The 18,042-nt window shown below is 43.2% G+C and overlaps 1 protein-coding gene across 2 annotated transcripts in view; it reads left to right on the top strand.

Moving 5' to 3' along the window:
• ap5z1 (adaptor related protein complex 5 subunit zeta 1) overlaps positions 1-18,042 on the top strand; it is a 96,237-nt gene that overhangs the window by 11,253 nt on the left and 66,942 nt on the right. For both annotated transcript variants that reach the window (XM_072480952.1, XM_072480953.1), the window contains exons 3-7: positions 122-308; positions 3,054-3,198; positions 9,648-9,757; positions 10,892-11,060; positions 15,109-15,249. In XM_072480952.1, the coding sequence (XP_072337053.1) occupies positions 122-308; positions 3,054-3,198; positions 9,648-9,757; positions 10,892-11,060; positions 15,109-15,249 (752 nt within the window). The remainder of the gene's footprint in view (positions 1-121; positions 309-3,053; positions 3,199-9,647; positions 9,758-10,891; positions 11,061-15,108; positions 15,250-18,042) is intronic.

Below are 18,042 nucleotides of genomic sequence, written 5' to 3'. Positions count from 1 at the left end.
GTTTCTGTCCTCCGCAGTAAGCAGCAGCTGGACATATTTGCAGAGTGAGTTAATTAGAATGTGTTATGTATCTATACGAGTCAAAGACTGATGCACTCCCATCTTTCTGTCTGATACCCAGTCTTCCCAAGGATGTGCTACATAAACTCCACAGCACCTTGTGTTTCCTGAAGGCACCACAACCAGTCCTTGTTCTATGCTCAGCCATTCTGCGAGAGGTGTTGCCATGCAGTGCTTTGACCTTATCTTGTGATGAAGTGAATGATATGAAAACCATGAGCCTTTTGTCAAGTATAATACTGACCCAGGTAAGAGGATTGGTTTAAGCTACATCAAGCTTGTTCATATATTTTGCTGTCTTGAATTGCTGATTATACCACATTACTATTCTGTGACCACGCCACATTACTGTTCTGTGACCACGCCACTAGGAGATGTTGCAAGTACTGCCCTTGGTTACTCACCCTCAATTTACTTCTGTTCTTCTACAGTAGCGCTTGTCCTTTGCCAAGCAGTTTCTCCCATAATGACTGGGTTACAATTGTGAACTATATCCACAAAGCTCTGTTTCTACTGCTAGGAACATAGGAGTAAGGAGGAGGCCACTCAGCCCTTTGAGCCTGCTCCACCATTATATAAGACCATGGCTGATCTGGTTGTGGTCTCAACTTCACTTTGCCGTCTTCCCTCCATTGTCTATCAAAAATCTCTCGAACTCAGCCTTGAATAAATTCAATGAGCCAGCCTCACTGCTTTCTGGGAATGTGAATTCCATATACTAATGGAGGTTTGAGACAAAAGTTTTCCCTTCATCGTCACCGTAAATGGTAGAGCTCATTCTTCAACTGCGTCCCCTGGTTCTAGTCTCTTCCACAAGTGGAAACATACTCCCGGTATCTACCTTTTCCAATCCCGTCAAGGATCTTATGTGTTTTAATAAGATCAGCTCTCATTCCCTCAAACTCCAAGAGGTATAGGCCCAACCTGCCCAACCTTTCTTCATTAGATAAGCCCCTTACCCCAGGAATGAGTCGAGTGAACATTCTCAGAACTGCTTCTAAAATATTTATAGATTTTTTCCAAATAAGGAGACCAAAACTGTGCACAGTGCACCAGATGTGGTCTCACCAAAGCCCTGTATAGCTGCAGCAAAACTTCCCCACTTTTATATTCCATTTCCCTTGCAATAAATGCCAATAAATTCTCTTTGCCTTCCGAATCACCTGCTGAATGCTAACGTTTTGTGGTTCATGTTCCAGGACATCCAGATCCCTTAGCACCACTGAGTTCTGCAATCTCTCTCCATTTAAATAGTACAATATATTCTCTCACAATTTTTCCACAAGGTTCCGTGTGAAACATTATGAACGAGAATGATAGAAACTAACTTTTCATTTGCAGCATTCACCAAACAAAGCAACCCAGGTTCCCAATCCCACGTTCTGCCAAGTGACTGTTGCTAAAAAAGCTCATGCATGTATGAATATTGGGCGAGGCAGGATTAGGCTTGGTTGTAGTCAAATGCCCTGCCAGAACTCACTGTCTAAGCTGACATGTCCAGAATGGCCACTTGGGTGGGTTACTGGGAGGAGGGATTTAGCACCCATGGAGCTTGGACCCGAACATTAGCACCTTATAAGAGAAGTAAAAACTATATGGACCAGAAACCCCAACAAATAATTTGAAACTTTATTTTTGAATATCTGTTGAAAGGTTCATGTACATGGACCCCGCAGTCCCTAAAATAACACCTAATGCACAGTTCCTGCCACATGATGCTTTGCACCGAGGTCTAGTGTGGCATTGTGCTATATTTTTGGTTGTCTTTGTTGAACAACTGTTCTCAACCTTTCTGTCATAAAGCAGCAAAAAAAGTGAAATTTTGCTGAATGAATTCTTGAAATAAATAAAATGTTAGCAGCTTAGCTCATGGTAGCTCTCATGATAAATGGAATACCGATCTCGCAACAACATCTCCGTTCAGATTCTAGCCTGAGAATATTTTGAACAATAAGCCAATGGTATTGGGTTTTATATAACTGTTCTATAGTATATTTAATAAATAGATGTAAGATGCCACACAAATCGTTCAGTCCAGGCTCAGTGTGATCACTTTCTGCTCTCTAACCTGCCTGTGTGGCTCTGGGCGTCTGACTGACCCTGAGAGTACTCTGACCCCTGATGCGAACAACACAACCCTGACTGCCTCACGTATATAGCACTTGTCTCAAAATGAATCTCAACACATGTATTGGGTATGTGCACCACACCAGTGACAAACTGCTAGAGGCCTTGCAGGTATCAGTACGTTAATCTTTATTATTGTCACAAGTAGGCTTACATTAACACTGCAATGAAATTACTGTGAAAATCCCCTAGTCGCCACATTCCAGCACCTGTTTGGGTACACCGAGGGAGAATTCAGAATGTCCAATTCATCTAACAAGCACATCTTTTGGGACTTGTGGGAGGAAAGCGAAACACCAAGAGGAAACCCACGCCGATATGGGGAGAACGTGCAGGCTCCGCACAGACAGTGAGCCAAGCCGGGAATCGAACCTGGGACCCTGGCGCTGTGAAGCAACAGTGCTAACCACTGAGCCACCCTCCTGGGATCCTTATAGTTTGCATCATGCTTTTCCCATAACCATTGGTGTAATGGTTGACCTGAATTTTCCTCTTAGTGCTCTGGGAGTTAAGAAGACAGATCAGATTAACACTGATCAGTCGATATTGTATTTTTCCACCTAATTCGTATTCTAAATTACTAATTCCAGGAAACTTTTTAATTCATAAGAATTTTGAGTCCCTGAGATACTTGTTTAGGTATCTTTACCTTTTCTTGACTGAACCCTGTAATGAGACTAGTGGAGCTCATGGATTGACTCTTGTTGGGAGGGAGAAGCAGCCCTCCTCAAATTAGTTATCCAGCAGATTTTATGGTTTTCCAGTTGTGAAAGGATGCGTGAACCTCTGCTGTGGTAGTGAATGTGAGTTGAAAGAAGAGTGAAGCTGATAGAAGTAAACCTAACAGTTGCAATTCCCCCTTGTAGGGCAGTAAAACAAATGAAGTTGAAGCTGTGTGCAGTCGTGTTCTGAAACTGCTAGAATCCCGCCAAGCTGAAGGTCAATGTTCACGGCTTCTTCTGCCCATCTTATCCAAGGTCCTTGACATTGCACCTGCAACTCTCAATAAAGGTAAGTTTAGCAGGTGTGATGTTGGATTATACTGATAACAACAAACACCCCAAAAGGAATTTTTGTTCTATGAAACTCATACGAACAAACAAATTAGGAGCACGAGTAGGCCACTCGACCCCTCGAGTCTGCTCCATCATTCAGTTTGATGATGGCTGATTTGATTGTAACCTCAATCCCACATTCCTGCCTACCCCCAATAACTCCTCCCCCCCTTGTTAATCAAGAATCTATCTAGATATGCCTTAAAAATATTCAAAGATTCTGCTTCCACTGCCTTTTAAGGGAGAGTTCCAAAGACTCACAACCCTCTGAGAGAAAATATTTCTCATCTCTGTCTTAAATGAGCGACTCCTTATTTTTAAAAATTGACCCTTGGTTCTATATTCTCTGACAAGAGGAAACATCTGCTCCACATCCACCCTGTCAATACCCCTCAGAACTGTGAAGATTTCAATCAAGTCACGTCTTACTCTTCAAAACACCAGTGGATGCAAACCAAACCTCTCCACTTTTTCCTCATAAGACATACTGCTCATTCATGGTATTAGTCTAGTAAACCTCTCTGAACTGCTTCTAACGCTTTTACATTTTTCCTAAACTATGGAGATCAATACTGTACATAGCACTCTAGATGTGGTCTCACTAATGCCCTATACACCTGAAGCATAACCTCCCTACATTTTTAATCAATTCCCCTCGCAATAATCAACAACATTCTATTTAGCTTTTCTAATTACTTGCTGTATCTGTAGACTAGTCTTTAGTGATCACACACTTTGACACCCAGATCCCTCTGCACCTCAGAGCTCTGCAATCTCTATCGTTTAGATGATTAGCTTCTTTCTTATTCTTCCTACCAAAATGGACAATTTCATATTTGCTCACAAGATACTCCATTTGATAGATTTCTGCCCACTCAGTTAGCCTATCAATGGCCCTTTGTAGCCTCCTTACGTCATCTTCACAATTTACTGTCCTATCTTTGTGTCGTCAGCAAATCTACCTTCAGTTCCTTCATCCAAGTCATTTATATAAATTGTAAAATGTTGAGGCCTCAGTACTGATCCCTGTTGCACATCTTTTTCACATCCTGCCAATCAAAAAAAGACCTATTTATGCCTACACTCTGTTTCCTGTTAGCCAGCCAATCTTCAATCCATGCCATGTTACTCACTACGCAATGACATTTTATTTCCTGCGATAACCTTTGCAAATGCCTTCTAGAAATCTAGGTACAGTACGTCCACCTGTTCCCCTTCATCCACAGCACATGTGAAGCTTTCAAAGAGCTCCAATAAATTGGTTAAACATGATTTATTTTCCACAAAGCCATGTTGATTCTGCCAGATTGCCTTGATTATTCCCCAAGTGCCCTGCTATAATATCTTTAATAATGGCGTCTAATATTTTACCCATAACAGATGTTAGGCTAACTGGTCTGTAGTTTCCTGCTTTCTATCTCCCTTTTTGAATAAAGGAGTTACATTTGCTATTTTCCTATCTAATTGAACCTTCCCTGAATCTAGTGAATTTTGGAAAATTAAAATCAAAGCATCAACTATATCATTAATTAATTTTTAAAAAACATTTAAAGTACCCAATTAATTTTTTCCAATTAAGGGGCAATTTAGCGTGGCCAATCCACCAATTCTGCACCTATTGGGTTGTGGGGGCCACAAGCACGCAAACACGGGGAGAATGTGCAAACTCCACACGAAAGTGACTCAGAGCCGGGATTGAACCTGGGACCTCGGCGCCCTGAGGCAGCAGTGCTAACCACTGTGTCACCGTGCTACCCAATCTCATTAGCCAATTCTTTCAAGATCTTGGGGTGAAGCCCATCTGGACCTGGGGATTTGTCAGCCCGTAGGCCCAACAATTTGTTCAATACTACTTCCCTGATGATTGTAACAAGCTCAGATGTCAACCTGCTTTGTAAATGCTATATTGTCTTCCCCTTTTTGAAGCAGTTCAGTTTCCAAATAAACTTTCCCTTGCACCTATAATGAATGCAAACCCATTATAACAGACTAATCTAGGCTGCCTAACTTGCCTATTCCAATGAACATCAGTGAAAAATGACTTTCAAATTAATCAAGACCATATGATATAGGAGCAGAAGTAGGCTACGCAACCTATTGAGTCTGCTTCTCCATCCAATGAGATCATGGCTGATCTGATTCCTTTATTCCCTTACTGATTAAATATCTGTCTCAGCCTTGAACATACTTTTTTAAAAATTCTTTTTATTTTCCTCATTTTCAACATTTTCATCAATAAACAACCAAAGAAAAAACAAACAAAAACAAATACAATAACAATCCCCCACACACAAACCTCACCCCGCTCAATATACAGACCAAAACATCCACCCGTACATTCCAGGTAAAAATCAAATTAACATTCAGTCCGTAAACAGTGTTACCAAAGACAACAATACCGCCGACCCCCCCCCTCCCTAATGTTCAATGGCAGCCAATTCTCGGAAGTGCATAATAAACAGCCCCCATGAATTGTGAAACCCTTCCTTCATCCCCTTCAGCTGAACCTTCACCTTCCTGAGAGTCAAAAGAAATTCAAGTGGGTCCCCTCCGCCAAGTTGTGTCACCTCCCTCCAACAACCCCCTCACATTCCATGTAACTATCCTAACCGGAAGTCTCGTCTCGTCTCCTCTTCTCTTCTCTTCTCTCTCTCCTCTCTCTCTCTCTCTCTCTCTCTCTCTCCCCCCCCCCCCCCCCCCCCCCCCCCCCCCCCCCCCCCCCCCCCCCCCACCGCCGCCACCACCACCACCGCCACCACCAAATGCCCCTCTTATCCCAACTCTGACTTCTGTCAGTTAACCAATTCTCTATCCATGCTAATGTACTGCCCCCAACACCATGGGCTCTTATTAATAAGAATCTTTATTGTCAGATGGCCTCCTTCTGCACTGTAAATTCTATGATTATCAAGTAGGCTCACCTTAACACTGCAATGAAGGTACTGTGAAAAGCCCCTTGTCGTGTTAAGCACACTGAGGTAACACGGGCTGCAACTGGATGCAACTATAACTGAAAGATACGCCAGACCGTCTGCATATCATGACATCTCCCCCTTTGAAATGTTTTTCTGTGGCATATGTGAAAGTATTTACATGTGTAGGTCGAAAAACTAACTTATTTACATACAATGGCAGATGAAAACAGGTGTCTAATGTGTGAAAACAGAACATAGCAAACAAAACCAATGTTTATAAGTCCAGTCTCTGGGGCTTGCACCTGATCTTTTGTTGGTTCTTAAAACATTTTCCCAATCCACTAATCTTTGCCAAATTCTGTTTTTTATTTCAGTTTAATACTATTCTTCACTTCCTTAGTTAACCATGGTTGATTTATCCCTTTCCTAGAATCCTTCTTCCTCACTGAGATATATTTTTGTTGTGAGTCATGAACTATTTTCAGAAATGTCTGCCATTGCTGATAAACCGACTTTCCTGCTAAACTCCTTTCCCAGTCCACTCCCGTCAACTCTGCCCTCATTCCTTTATAATTGCTCTTATTATGTGTAGCACTGTTGTTTCTGACTCTGGTTTCTCACTCTTAAATTGAATGCTAAATTCTACCATGTTAGGGTCACTGCTTCCTAGGGGAAGTTCCTAAGGCATTTTTTACTCTGAGATTGTTTATTAAACTTGCTTCATTACACATTACCAAATCCAAAATAGTCTGATCCCTGGTTGGATCCACAACATATTGTTCTAGGAAACTGCCCCAAATACACTCAATCAATTCTTCCTCATGGCTACCTCTGCCAATTTGGTTTCCCCAATCTATATGAAGATTAAAGTCACCAATGATTAAATTACTGTTTTTTTACATGCCTTTGTTAACTCCTGATTTATTTTCCGTCTACTTTTGGGGGTCTATAGACTATTCCCACCAGTGTCTTCTTCCCCTTATTATTTCTTACCTCCACCCATATGGATTCTACATCTTCCGGTCCAAGATAATTTCTTGCTGTACTAACAAAGCTACCCCACCATCTTTTCCTTCCTACCTGTCCTTATGAAAAGTCACATGCCCCTGAATGTTTAGTTACCAGTTTTGATCTCCCTGTAATCACATCCCTCTCATAAGATCATACCCATTAACCCCAATTTGTGCCGTTAATTCATTTATTTTCATAGAATCCCGACAGTGCAAAAGGAGGCCATTTGGCCCATCGAGTCTACATCAACTCTCTGAAAGAGCATCCTACCTGGGTCCACCCCATCCCCGTAACCCCACCTAACCTTTGGACAGTAAGGGGCAATTTATCATGGCCAATCTACCGTGGGAAGAAACCGGAGCACCCGGAGGAAACCCACATAGACATGGGGCGAACGTATAAACCACACAGACAGTCACCCAAAGTCGGAATTGAACCCGGCTCCCTGGCGCTGTGAGGCAACAGTGTTAACCACTGTGCCACCACGCCCATTGCTACGTGTATCTAAGTAAAGAACCATTAATTTTGCCTTATTATCATTTTCCCCCCTTTTTGACCTCATTTGTTTCTGTTTTCTTATTTTTGTTCACTCTGTCCCTTCCTTTCACACTCCGAGTGTCATTGCCTAAATAGATGCCTTGTAATGCTGTCATATCCTTTTGCTTTGTAACCTACATATCCCCTCTACAGAAGCAGTGGGCTGCAGTAGAAGCACAATACCAGAGTACAGGAACATGACAGTTCTTTGTGCACACTTTCATGTGTTTCTGTTGTAGTTCTTTGGAGAATCAAACAAAAAACCTTATTACAAATAACTTTAAAATAAATTGCTTCGGGGTATAGAAGGAACAGTAAGAAGGACTGTAACTGATAAGTGTAAAAGGGGTGTGATTTAATTCAATTTGGAGGCAGTTTCAACTGAAATTGCTTTTCAAGGGAATGCAGTGCATTGGCGCAATTGGGCTGTGCTGGGAAATGTGACCTTCTCCCTGCAGTCTCCCCATCCTTTCATCCACTCTCTCTCTTCACCAGTTTTGGTCTCACTACTTTTCTAGAGCATGTGAGCAGAGAGCGTTTCATCTCGGGGAAGGAGGAAGCTGAAAGGAATTCAACCCTGCCCTGATTTCGAACGCCGTTGGTAGCGGTTTGGCGACAGTCACCGCATCTCTTTCAACACTGACTTGAGTGCAAAACCGCCAGGACAAAAGACTCCCATTTGTTGTTTAAAATATTTTTCTGCATCTTGTATACCCCTTGAAGAATGGGTCCACAGCATGTAATATACGTGGTTTTGTGAAAAATGGCATTGAATGGCAACCTCCGAGGCCGTAAGGGTGGATGATGTAGGACATGGAAATCTTTACACTGTGCAATGAGAGACTGTTTTCTGAATTTAGCCTCCTCCAGCCCGACAAGCTTTTTAGCTGTCTGTGCTCTTCCAGTCTGGCTGCTTACACATCCCTAATTTTAATTGCTCCACTGGTTGCTGTACTGTCAGTTGCATACTCTGTAAACTCTGGAATTCCCTCCCTAAATCTCTGTCGCTCTTTTAAAATGCTCCTTAAAACTGTACCTCTTTGATCAAATTTTAGGTCACCTTTCCTGATTCCTCCTTCTGTGGCTCAGTGTCAAAAATATTTTATTCTTGTTATGTACCTCGAAACGGTTTACCTCGAAACAGTTTACAACATAAGTGTAAATTGCTGTTGAAGCACACAGGTGGAGTTGAATGATGGAACGTCAATCTCCATCAGGCTCATGGTCTGCCTGACTTGCGGAGTACTTTTTAAAAAATAATTTCGAGTACGTACCCAATTAATTTTTTCCGATTAAGGGACAATTTAGTGTGGCCAATCCACCTAGCCTGTGCATCTTTGGGTTGTGGGGCGAAACCCACGCAGACATGAGGAGAATGTGCAAACTCCACATGGACAGTGATCTCTCGCGGAGTACTTGACCGACACTGAGTGCTTGCCAAGTATTCTCCAGCTCTGAAACCAGATGTCCCGGTGAGTAGAGATAGAAAACATTTTTATTTTTAAAAACCTGAAGAGCTGCAACTTCTTATTGTTCTGCTAACTTCTTGTTGTGCTTAGCTTCCACAATTGTCATTGCTGATCAACTGTCTTTCCTGCTAAACTCCTCTCCCAGTCCACTCCAGCCAACTCTGCCGTCATTCCTTTATAATTGCCCTTATTTAAGTGTAGCACAGTTGTTAGGTGTTTAGAATGAGCAAACAGTTCCCACCAATCTGGTCCAGTATAATACTTTTTTCAAAATGTTTTAAGTGAAGGAGGGGTGAAATCATTGTGTAGCAAGAAGAAAAAAATCGAGAAGTATATACCCAATATAGTATATGGTTCCAAGCTGTGTGAAAATAGAAATTCCAAGCACAGTGCCCTGTGAAGTTATGTACACTGCTGGACTCCATTATCAGATTCCTGTTGGGCTCAGTAATTTTGCTTTTTCTTTCCAACAGAGCAGGTGAATGCTGTTAGTAAGAAGTTTGTTGATTGGCTGCGGTATGCAAGTACACTGCAGGGCGTCCCCCTTTCTTCTGGAGGCTTCTTTAGTCCAAGATCACGGCAGGTAATTGAAAGTAGCTGTCACACTTAATGTCTGTATTACTATGTTAGTCTTCGCAGTAACCCTTTAAAGACTGGCGTAAGATATTGGGCGGGAATTTGCGTTCCCCAGCTGCCTGTTTCTTGGCGGCGCAACGTTCACTGCTGGCGGGATTCTCTACTCCCTCCTCTTGTCAATGGGATTTCCCATTGTAACCACCCCACGCTGCTGGGAAACCCAAGAGCAGCGTATACTGCCGGCAGGAGCAGAGAATTGTGTTTGTCATGACTGCACACTGAGCAGATTTGTTAACAAAATAGTCACTGCTTGTTATGCTGCAATAGTCTTCAGTAGTGCTGATTCCCTGTTTGTGACAAATATGTGGGATGGGATAGGTAACTTTGTTCTCCTTTCTTCTGTGTTCCACCTAGTTGAGATACTGGGATGGGATGCAAGTCTTTTCCAATGTGGTTGTAGTTAGCCATAAGGATATACTTGAGAGAATCAAGATGTGTGGTCCAAATCTGTTTGATTTGTTGTATATGCCTCCCACCCACTCCCTTTTGAATGACAACTTTTACACAACTGAGTGTCAGGTCCTCCACTGGGCACTTGCTGTATAGCACCATTCTAACATGATCTAATGGTCACATCAGCTTCTATATTCTTTTGCATTTCACTGTTAATTGTCCTTGCATTAAGAAGCAAAGTATTGTGGGTTAGCAGTTCCCTAATTAATCTGTTTAAATAGTTCAGTTTCCCCTGATGACTTAGCAAACTTCTCAAGTGATTAGCTAAGCCATGTAGGGAAGGAAGTGCCCAAGTTCAATCCATGGTTGTATGAGTTGTTAGCTACAGCATGGGACTTATTGTTGACCCCCTGTTAACTTCTCTACTATCCAGTGCACCCTGCTGGAACATGCATATGTGGTCATTGGATAAAGACAAGATCAGGCTAGTTTGTGATGCAGCCTGTTGCATAATCTGCAAACAATCAGTGTGAGGGCTCACACTTGGCAAAAATAATGACGTGGAGATTTGCAGATGACTATGGCTTCCAATAAGGTGTCCATATCTTCAAGAGAGGAAGAAGAAAAGTAGGTGAATCACTTTAGGCTATCTAGCATTAACAGTGTTGTTCATTTTTCTCTTGGTTAGCCTGCTTCCATTTTCGAGGTGGATGGAGCAGTAGCAGGTGATTTCTTCACTGTACTTTCCATTGGCCAGTATTACACTGAGGACCAGTGGCTCAATATGCACTCTTTCTCCATGATCAGAAAGTGGCTGCAGTGCTTCGGGGAAAGCGGAGGCAACAGCAATGATGCAGGTAAGTTGACACAAACCTCTGATTCAGTTTGTGGGAATTGCATTAACAAATGAAAATCTGAAAGTGCACCGCAGACCTCAGCCTCTGCGTAGAGAAATGTTTGGTTCCAAGGAAGGTGCACACCCAAATATTTTCTCTCTTTAGAGATGGATCTGCTGTGCAATATCTGTATGTGCCTTTCCCCAGTGAAGCTGTGTGCTCAATATTCGGTTTTCTTGTTTGACTCTGTTCGAGGATTATCTGTTCCATAAACGCTAAGAATTTTTTTTTAATTACATGGTTTAAACTTTGTTGCCATTTTATCTGCCAGATGAAACAAAATATTTCTACCACCAGATTCAAATACAGTATCATCACTGCAGTTTTCTTTTAACTTACAAGCATGGTTCAGTTAGGGTTGCCAAAGCTCCGGGAATTAAAGATTAATTTTAACAACAAACCTGGGAGAAACCTCATTTTTAAAAAAGTGAACTTTTGATCTTACATAGATACATAGAACATACAGTGCAGAAGGAGGCCATTCGGCCCATCGAGTCTGCACCGACCCACTTAAGCCCTCACTTCCACCCTATCCCCGTAACCCAATACCTCTCCTAACCTTTTTGGTCATAAGGGCAATTCAGCATGGCCAATCCACCTAACCTGCACGCCTTTGGACTGTGGGAGGAAACCTGAGCATCCGGCAGAAACTCACGCAGACACGGGGAGAATGTGCAGACTCCGCACAGACAGTGACCCAAGCCGGGAATCGAACCTGGGGCCCTGCCGCTGTGAAGCCACAGTGCTAGCCACTTGTGCTACCGTGTGCCCCGGTAAATCTTTGTTTTAGTTCTAAAGATATTGGAGGAGAATTTAAAAAAAAAAAACTGTTTAACTGGGTAGGAAAACCTCCTGGGGGTTGAAACTCCCAATCAGAGTTATCCTATGTAAAGTGCCTTTCTGATGCTGGCATTGCACCTTTTTACACTAAAGGGACATTGACTAGAGAAAATTCTGCAATGCAATCTGGCTCGCTTGGCAAATTTGACTGTTTATGGCGAGATTGGCTGAAACTAATAAAGGTTTGCTTAATTTAGATGGGGGTCATTTCTTTAGTTGAGTGACTCAGTTGTGGAATGGTATAATGGATACAATATCCTGGTGTATTTTTCACATTACTTGTAAACAAGGGATGTGGATTAATAATCCAGTAAATTTAAATTTCACCATGGGAGTTTGAAAATTCATTTTTAATTTTTTTAAATCTGGAAATAAACATGATTGCTGTAAAAACATTAAAGGTTCAGTTATATCCTTGTTAGATTTTTGTGACGTTAAGGGTATCAAGGGCTATGGAGTGAAGAGGGGAAATTGTAGGTGGGATGCTGATTTAAAAAAAAAAAAAAAAATCCAATTAAGGGGTAATTTAGCGTGGCCAATCCATCCACCCTGCACATCTTTAGGGTTGTGGGGTGAGACCAACACAGACACAGGGAGAATGTGCAAACTCCACACAAGACAGTGACCCGGGGCCGGGATCGAACACAGGTGCTCAGCGCTGTGAGGCTGCAGTACTAACCACTGCGCCACCATGCCGCCCAGGGTGCTGATCAACGATGATCTAATTGAATGGTGGAGCATACCCTATGGGCTTAGTTGCCTTCTCCTGTTCCTAATGACCATGGGAAGAAGGTTCCTGAAGGTAACAGGCCAGAATAAAATGGCTGATGGTAGAGAATCATAGAATCTCCTACAGTGTAGAAAGGAGGCCACTTGGCCCATCAAATCTACACCAATCCTCTGAAAGAGCACGCTACCTCGGCACATTCCCCCACCCTATCCCCGCAACCCCACGTAACCTGCACATCTTTGGACACTAAGGGGAAATTTAGCATTGATAATTCACCTAACCTGCACATCGTTGGACTGTGAGAGGAAACCAGAGCACCCGGAGGGAACCCACGCAGACACTGGGAGAACATGCAGACTCACACAGACAGTCACCCAAGGCTGGAAGTGAACCCGGGTCCCTAGTGCTGTGAGGAAGCAATGCTAACCACTGTGCCTTATGTAGTTTTTGCCATCAGTTTTGCTTTGCTACTGGAAACGGTGGTGTTTAGTTCCTCTGGAGTAATTAAAACCTCAGTTGGCAGCTATACTGTCATAAATAAATTGACCATGCTGTCAAGTTTCACACTATGAATGGTTAATCATGAGCACAGATGTTAGTATTTTCTCTTTGATTGCCGTCCACAATGCCATTTTATATTGAAACAATTCTCACCTGTGAAGGATGTCGTGACTCTAAACGACAGGGGCTAACTATGTCATTGGTCACAGATCTCACTACTCGGATTCCAAAGGAAACCATTGGGAGTAAGAAAGACAAAGGACATTCTTTTCCATATGGTAATTGGGAGTGCACCTGAATGCAGAGACTGCTGCTTTGGCTTGGGCACTGCAACTTAGTTTATAGCAGCACGGTAGCCTTGTGGATAGCACAATTGCTTCACAGCTCCAGGGTCCCAGGTTCGATTCCAGCTTGGGTCACTGTCTGTGCGGAGTCTGCACATCCTCCCCGTGTGTGCGTGGGTTTCCTCCGGGGGCTCCGGTTTCCTCCCACAGTCCAAAGATGTGCAGGTTAGGTGGATTGGCCATGATAAATTGCCCTTAGTGTCCAAAATTGCCCTTAGTGTTGGGTGGGGTTACTGGGTTATGGGGATAGGGTGGCGGTGTTGACCTTGGGTAGGGTGCTCTTTCCAAGAGCCGGTGCAGACTCGATGGGCCGAATGGCCTCCTTCTGCACTGTAAATTCTATGATTCAGAAGTGAGGTACTGCATCATCACCTTGTGCTCATTAACCCAAGTTACGCAAGTGATGGACAAAGGTTCCTTTAGGAAAAACTGCATCATCCACTGATTTAACTTTGGAAAAGTTTCAGCCTTTAGACTATCAAAAGTGGCCTGTGTCCAGAAGTAGCTCATAGTTCATCTTTCTCGATTATAGCTGCAAGATTGATCTGTCCACCTTTTATCAATTTTTCTTTTGAATTGAACTATTATTAGAGTTATAGTCTAGTTTTATAGTGAGGAGACAAAAATCCATGTACAAATCTTTGACAGTGTTCCAAAGAGCCAGAAAATGAGAATACGCATGGACAGAATACAGGTGGATCAATGGAGCAGGAAGCAGTTTAGTCCAAAGTGATGATTAACCCATGGTTAATCTGGGTTTAGATAGATTTACAAAGTACTGGGCTGGATTCTCCGGTCGCCGACTCCGAAACTGCATTCGTCGACGGGCCGGAGAATCCAAATTCCCGACAGAATCGGGGGCCGCCGCCGCCGCATCAGTGATACTCTGCCCTTCCAAAGAGGTGTACTCTGAGGCCTGAGGCCCGCCCCCCGATGCTCCGCCCCCACCCAGCCGAGTTCCTGACAGCGTGGATCACGTGTGGTCTCACCCGTCGGGAACTCAACGTGGCAGCTGCAGACTCAATCCAGCGCCGCCACAGTCGCAGGAGGGCAAATCCGCGGGTAGGGGGGACATTATTCGAGGCTGAGTGCACTGTGGTGGGGCGATCCGGGACGGGCGAGCTGACCGAAGGGGGGGACTACTTTGCGGTTCAGGTCCGCGAGTGGCATCCGCCATGAAGCACGGTGCGGCCACTGCAGGCCGCTGCTGTGTGCATGCACGGCCATGGACCCAGCAATTCTCCAGGCCGTATCGGCAGCTAGAGCCGGGTGCTCTACGCTGCTGTCCTGCTAGCCCCCCAGCAAAACTGGGAATCGGTGGCCGTTTTGCGCCGTTCCTACGCCGGCGTGGGGACATAGCCTCAAAATCGGATAATCCAGCCCACTGACTTTAAGAAATTTTGTTTGGTTTTGTTTCCTTTTGTGATTGTTTGCTAGAATGTTACAACTTGGATATTCGCTAGTAACTTTGTGTTTGTCCAAATGCTTTTACTAAGTCTGTTGCTTTTCCTATATTCTCACTTCACCATAATTAATTGATTTGACCTGAACAGTTTAGAAATGCTGCTGCTTGATTGAACTTGATTTTTTGTAGATGAAAAATCAGAGTTAGACAGCTCTGTAATGTCAATGGTTTCTGCTTCCTCGACATCAAGTCGTTTGATGCCCCCTAAAGAGCGTCTGCGGGAGAAGACGTTTGAATATTGCAACCGGCTAATTGAACAGAGTGATAGAAGTAAGTAAGCTATCAGGGGAAATAAATCCCTTTATTTTAAATTTTTCCCCCCACTAGACTTTAGCTTCTCGCAAGCAGTATACTTAATTCCTCAGTTGAGACATGACCTACTTCTAATGTTTTGTTTTAAATTTAGAGTACCCAATTCATTTCTTCCAATTAAGGGGTAATTTAACATGGCCAGTCCACCTATCCTGTGCATTTTGTAGTTGGGGGGGGGAAAATCCCACGTAAACACTGGGAGAATGTGCAAACTCCACATGGACAGTGACCCAGGGCTGGGATTGAACCTGGGACCTCGGTGCTAACCATTGCGCCACCGTGCTGCCCGACCTACTTCTAATGTTGACCTCATCAGCTGCTATTGACGTGTTTTCTCCGTTTACTAGAGCCTGTCTACTTTTGCCCTCCCTTTGAAAACGCATTTAACATCTGTATTTAAATGGAAGCATGGCAAAAAAATGGCATCCTAGCACTTTGTTGCAGAGAATATTGATGCACTACATTTCTGAACTTCTATCTCTTACTCCCATATTAGTTACTGGACACTTAAACCATGATAAATGTACCAATTCTTATTTATTTCCTTGCCTCAGGAGGCAATATCTTGTCATGGACAGTATTGTATCTCCTCCTATTTCTAGATTTCTCAGAGTTCCTGCATTAACTAGTTCAACACTCATTAAATATGTTTGCCCTTTTTTTTTCAATATATGAGACCTCACATTTTCCTGCATTGAAATACTTCTGTTATGGTCTACAAATGTCTGGGATTTTCTCCACTCCCTTGGTTTCAATGACTGTTCTTCCCTTCCCCTTTCCCAGTTACCATCTGTAAATTTGACCAATTTGCAGTGTGTTTCTGAGTTTAGGTCATTGATCCCAGAAACCATCATTCCATTTAGCGCATCTCCCCAGCCTCAACAGCACTTCCTGACTTCACAAATACAAAGTAGGAAATGTACTATTAACAAAACCTCAACCTATTGATGGCTGCATAAATAATTGATAATGTATTATTTAAGCATACAACACCTTACAAAAGGACAATAATTGAATAGAGGAAGGGCATATGCCCCCACTTGGTGGTTAAGAATTGCAATCACATCCTGTAGCTTCCTGACAGCAATAGAGAAGGGGTAGGTAATTCTGAAGATCTGTCGGTTAAGTTATTTATATAACTGCAGTCGCTATCATTTCCTCTGGGTTGCGTGAAGTCGCTTTGTTTGGGTATAAAATAATATTTGTATAAAAGGACAAAGTGGTTTGCGGTCAACAGTAACTGCTCAGCAAGCGCAAACAGAGCATTGAACTTTCTCAGCTCTTGTAATCAATGATCATACCTTCAATTGGTATGTTTTATTTGAATGCTCTGAGGTATTCAGAATCTTTCTGTAATTCAGAAATGAAATATATCAGAAAGCTTTTAACATTTTTAAATCTCCAGAAATGCAAACTAACTGAATAGAACTGGCAGCAGTCCTGGGTGATTGGTTGTCTGTTATCATAGCATAGAATTTACAGTGCAGAAGGAGGCCATTTGGCCCATCGAGTCTGCACTGGCTCTTGGAAAGAGCACCCTACCCAAGGTCAACACCTCCACCCTATCCCCATAACCCAGTAACCCCACCCAACACTAAGGGTAATTTTGGACACTAAGGGCAATTTAGCATGGCCAATCCACCTAACCTGCACATCTTTGGACTGTGGGAGGAAACCGGAGCACCCGGAGGAAACCCCCACACACACTGGGAGGATGTGCAGACTCCGCACAGACAGTGACCCAAGCCGGAATCGAACCTGGACCCTGGAGCTGTGAAGCAATTGTGCTATCCACAATGCTACCATTCAGCTAATTTCCTTTCTATTTTTTTTTTTCTTTTAAAAAATAAATTTAGAGTGCCCAATTCATTTTTTCCAATTAAGGGGGAATTTAGCGCGGCCAATCCACCTACCCTGCGCATCTTTTTTGGGTTGTGGGGGCAAAACCCACGCAAACACGGAGAGAATGTGCAAACTCCACACGGACAGTGACCCAGAGCCGTGATCGAACCTGGGACCTTGGCGCTGTGAGACAGCAATGCTAACCATTGCGCCACCATGCTGCCCTCCTTTCTATTTTTTTGGCCAAAATGGATAACCTCACACTTATCCACTTAAGCTCCATCTTCCAAAATTCGACCCAATCTCCTAGCCTATCTATATACTTCAGTAAAATTTTATCTCCTCTTCATTGCCTGTTTTCCCACCTATTTTAGAATCATCCGTAAATTCTGGGCTGTGTTACACTCTGTCCCTGCTTGTAGATCATTTATACAGATTATGAACAGTTGTGGTCCTGGAGTGACCGCTGTGGTACCCCATTAGTTACCGCTCGCCAGCCAGAGAAGGACCCATTTATCCCAACCCTTTGCTTTCTGTCAGTCAGCTAATTCTCAATTGAATCTGGTAATCTACCCCGAATCTTCCTCATTAACCATCTTGCTGGTTACGTCCTCAAAGAACTCAAGCAAGTTTGTCAAGCATGACTCATCCTCCATAAAACCATGTTGCCTTGGTGGATTGAACTTTGTCTTTCCAATGTTCAGTCATTCTCCTCTGTAATGATTGATTCCAGCAACTTCCCCACCACAGATACCAAGCTAACCGGTCTATAGTTTCCTACTTTTTGCCTCTCCCTTTTTGAATAGGGGTGCCACATTAATGTGTTTCCAATCCACCGGGAGAGTCCAGGGAATTTTGAAATATCATAACCAATGCATCCACTATCTCTGCAGCTACCTCCCTTAATAC

This window comes from Scyliorhinus torazame, chromosome 17 (assembly GCF_047496885.1).
Source record: "Scyliorhinus torazame isolate Kashiwa2021f chromosome 17, sScyTor2.1, whole genome shotgun sequence".
In the NCBI taxonomy this organism is placed as follows: Eukaryota; Metazoa; Chordata; class Chondrichthyes; order Carcharhiniformes; family Scyliorhinidae; genus Scyliorhinus; species Scyliorhinus torazame.
This window is presented reverse-complemented; position numbering and strand designations above follow the sequence as displayed.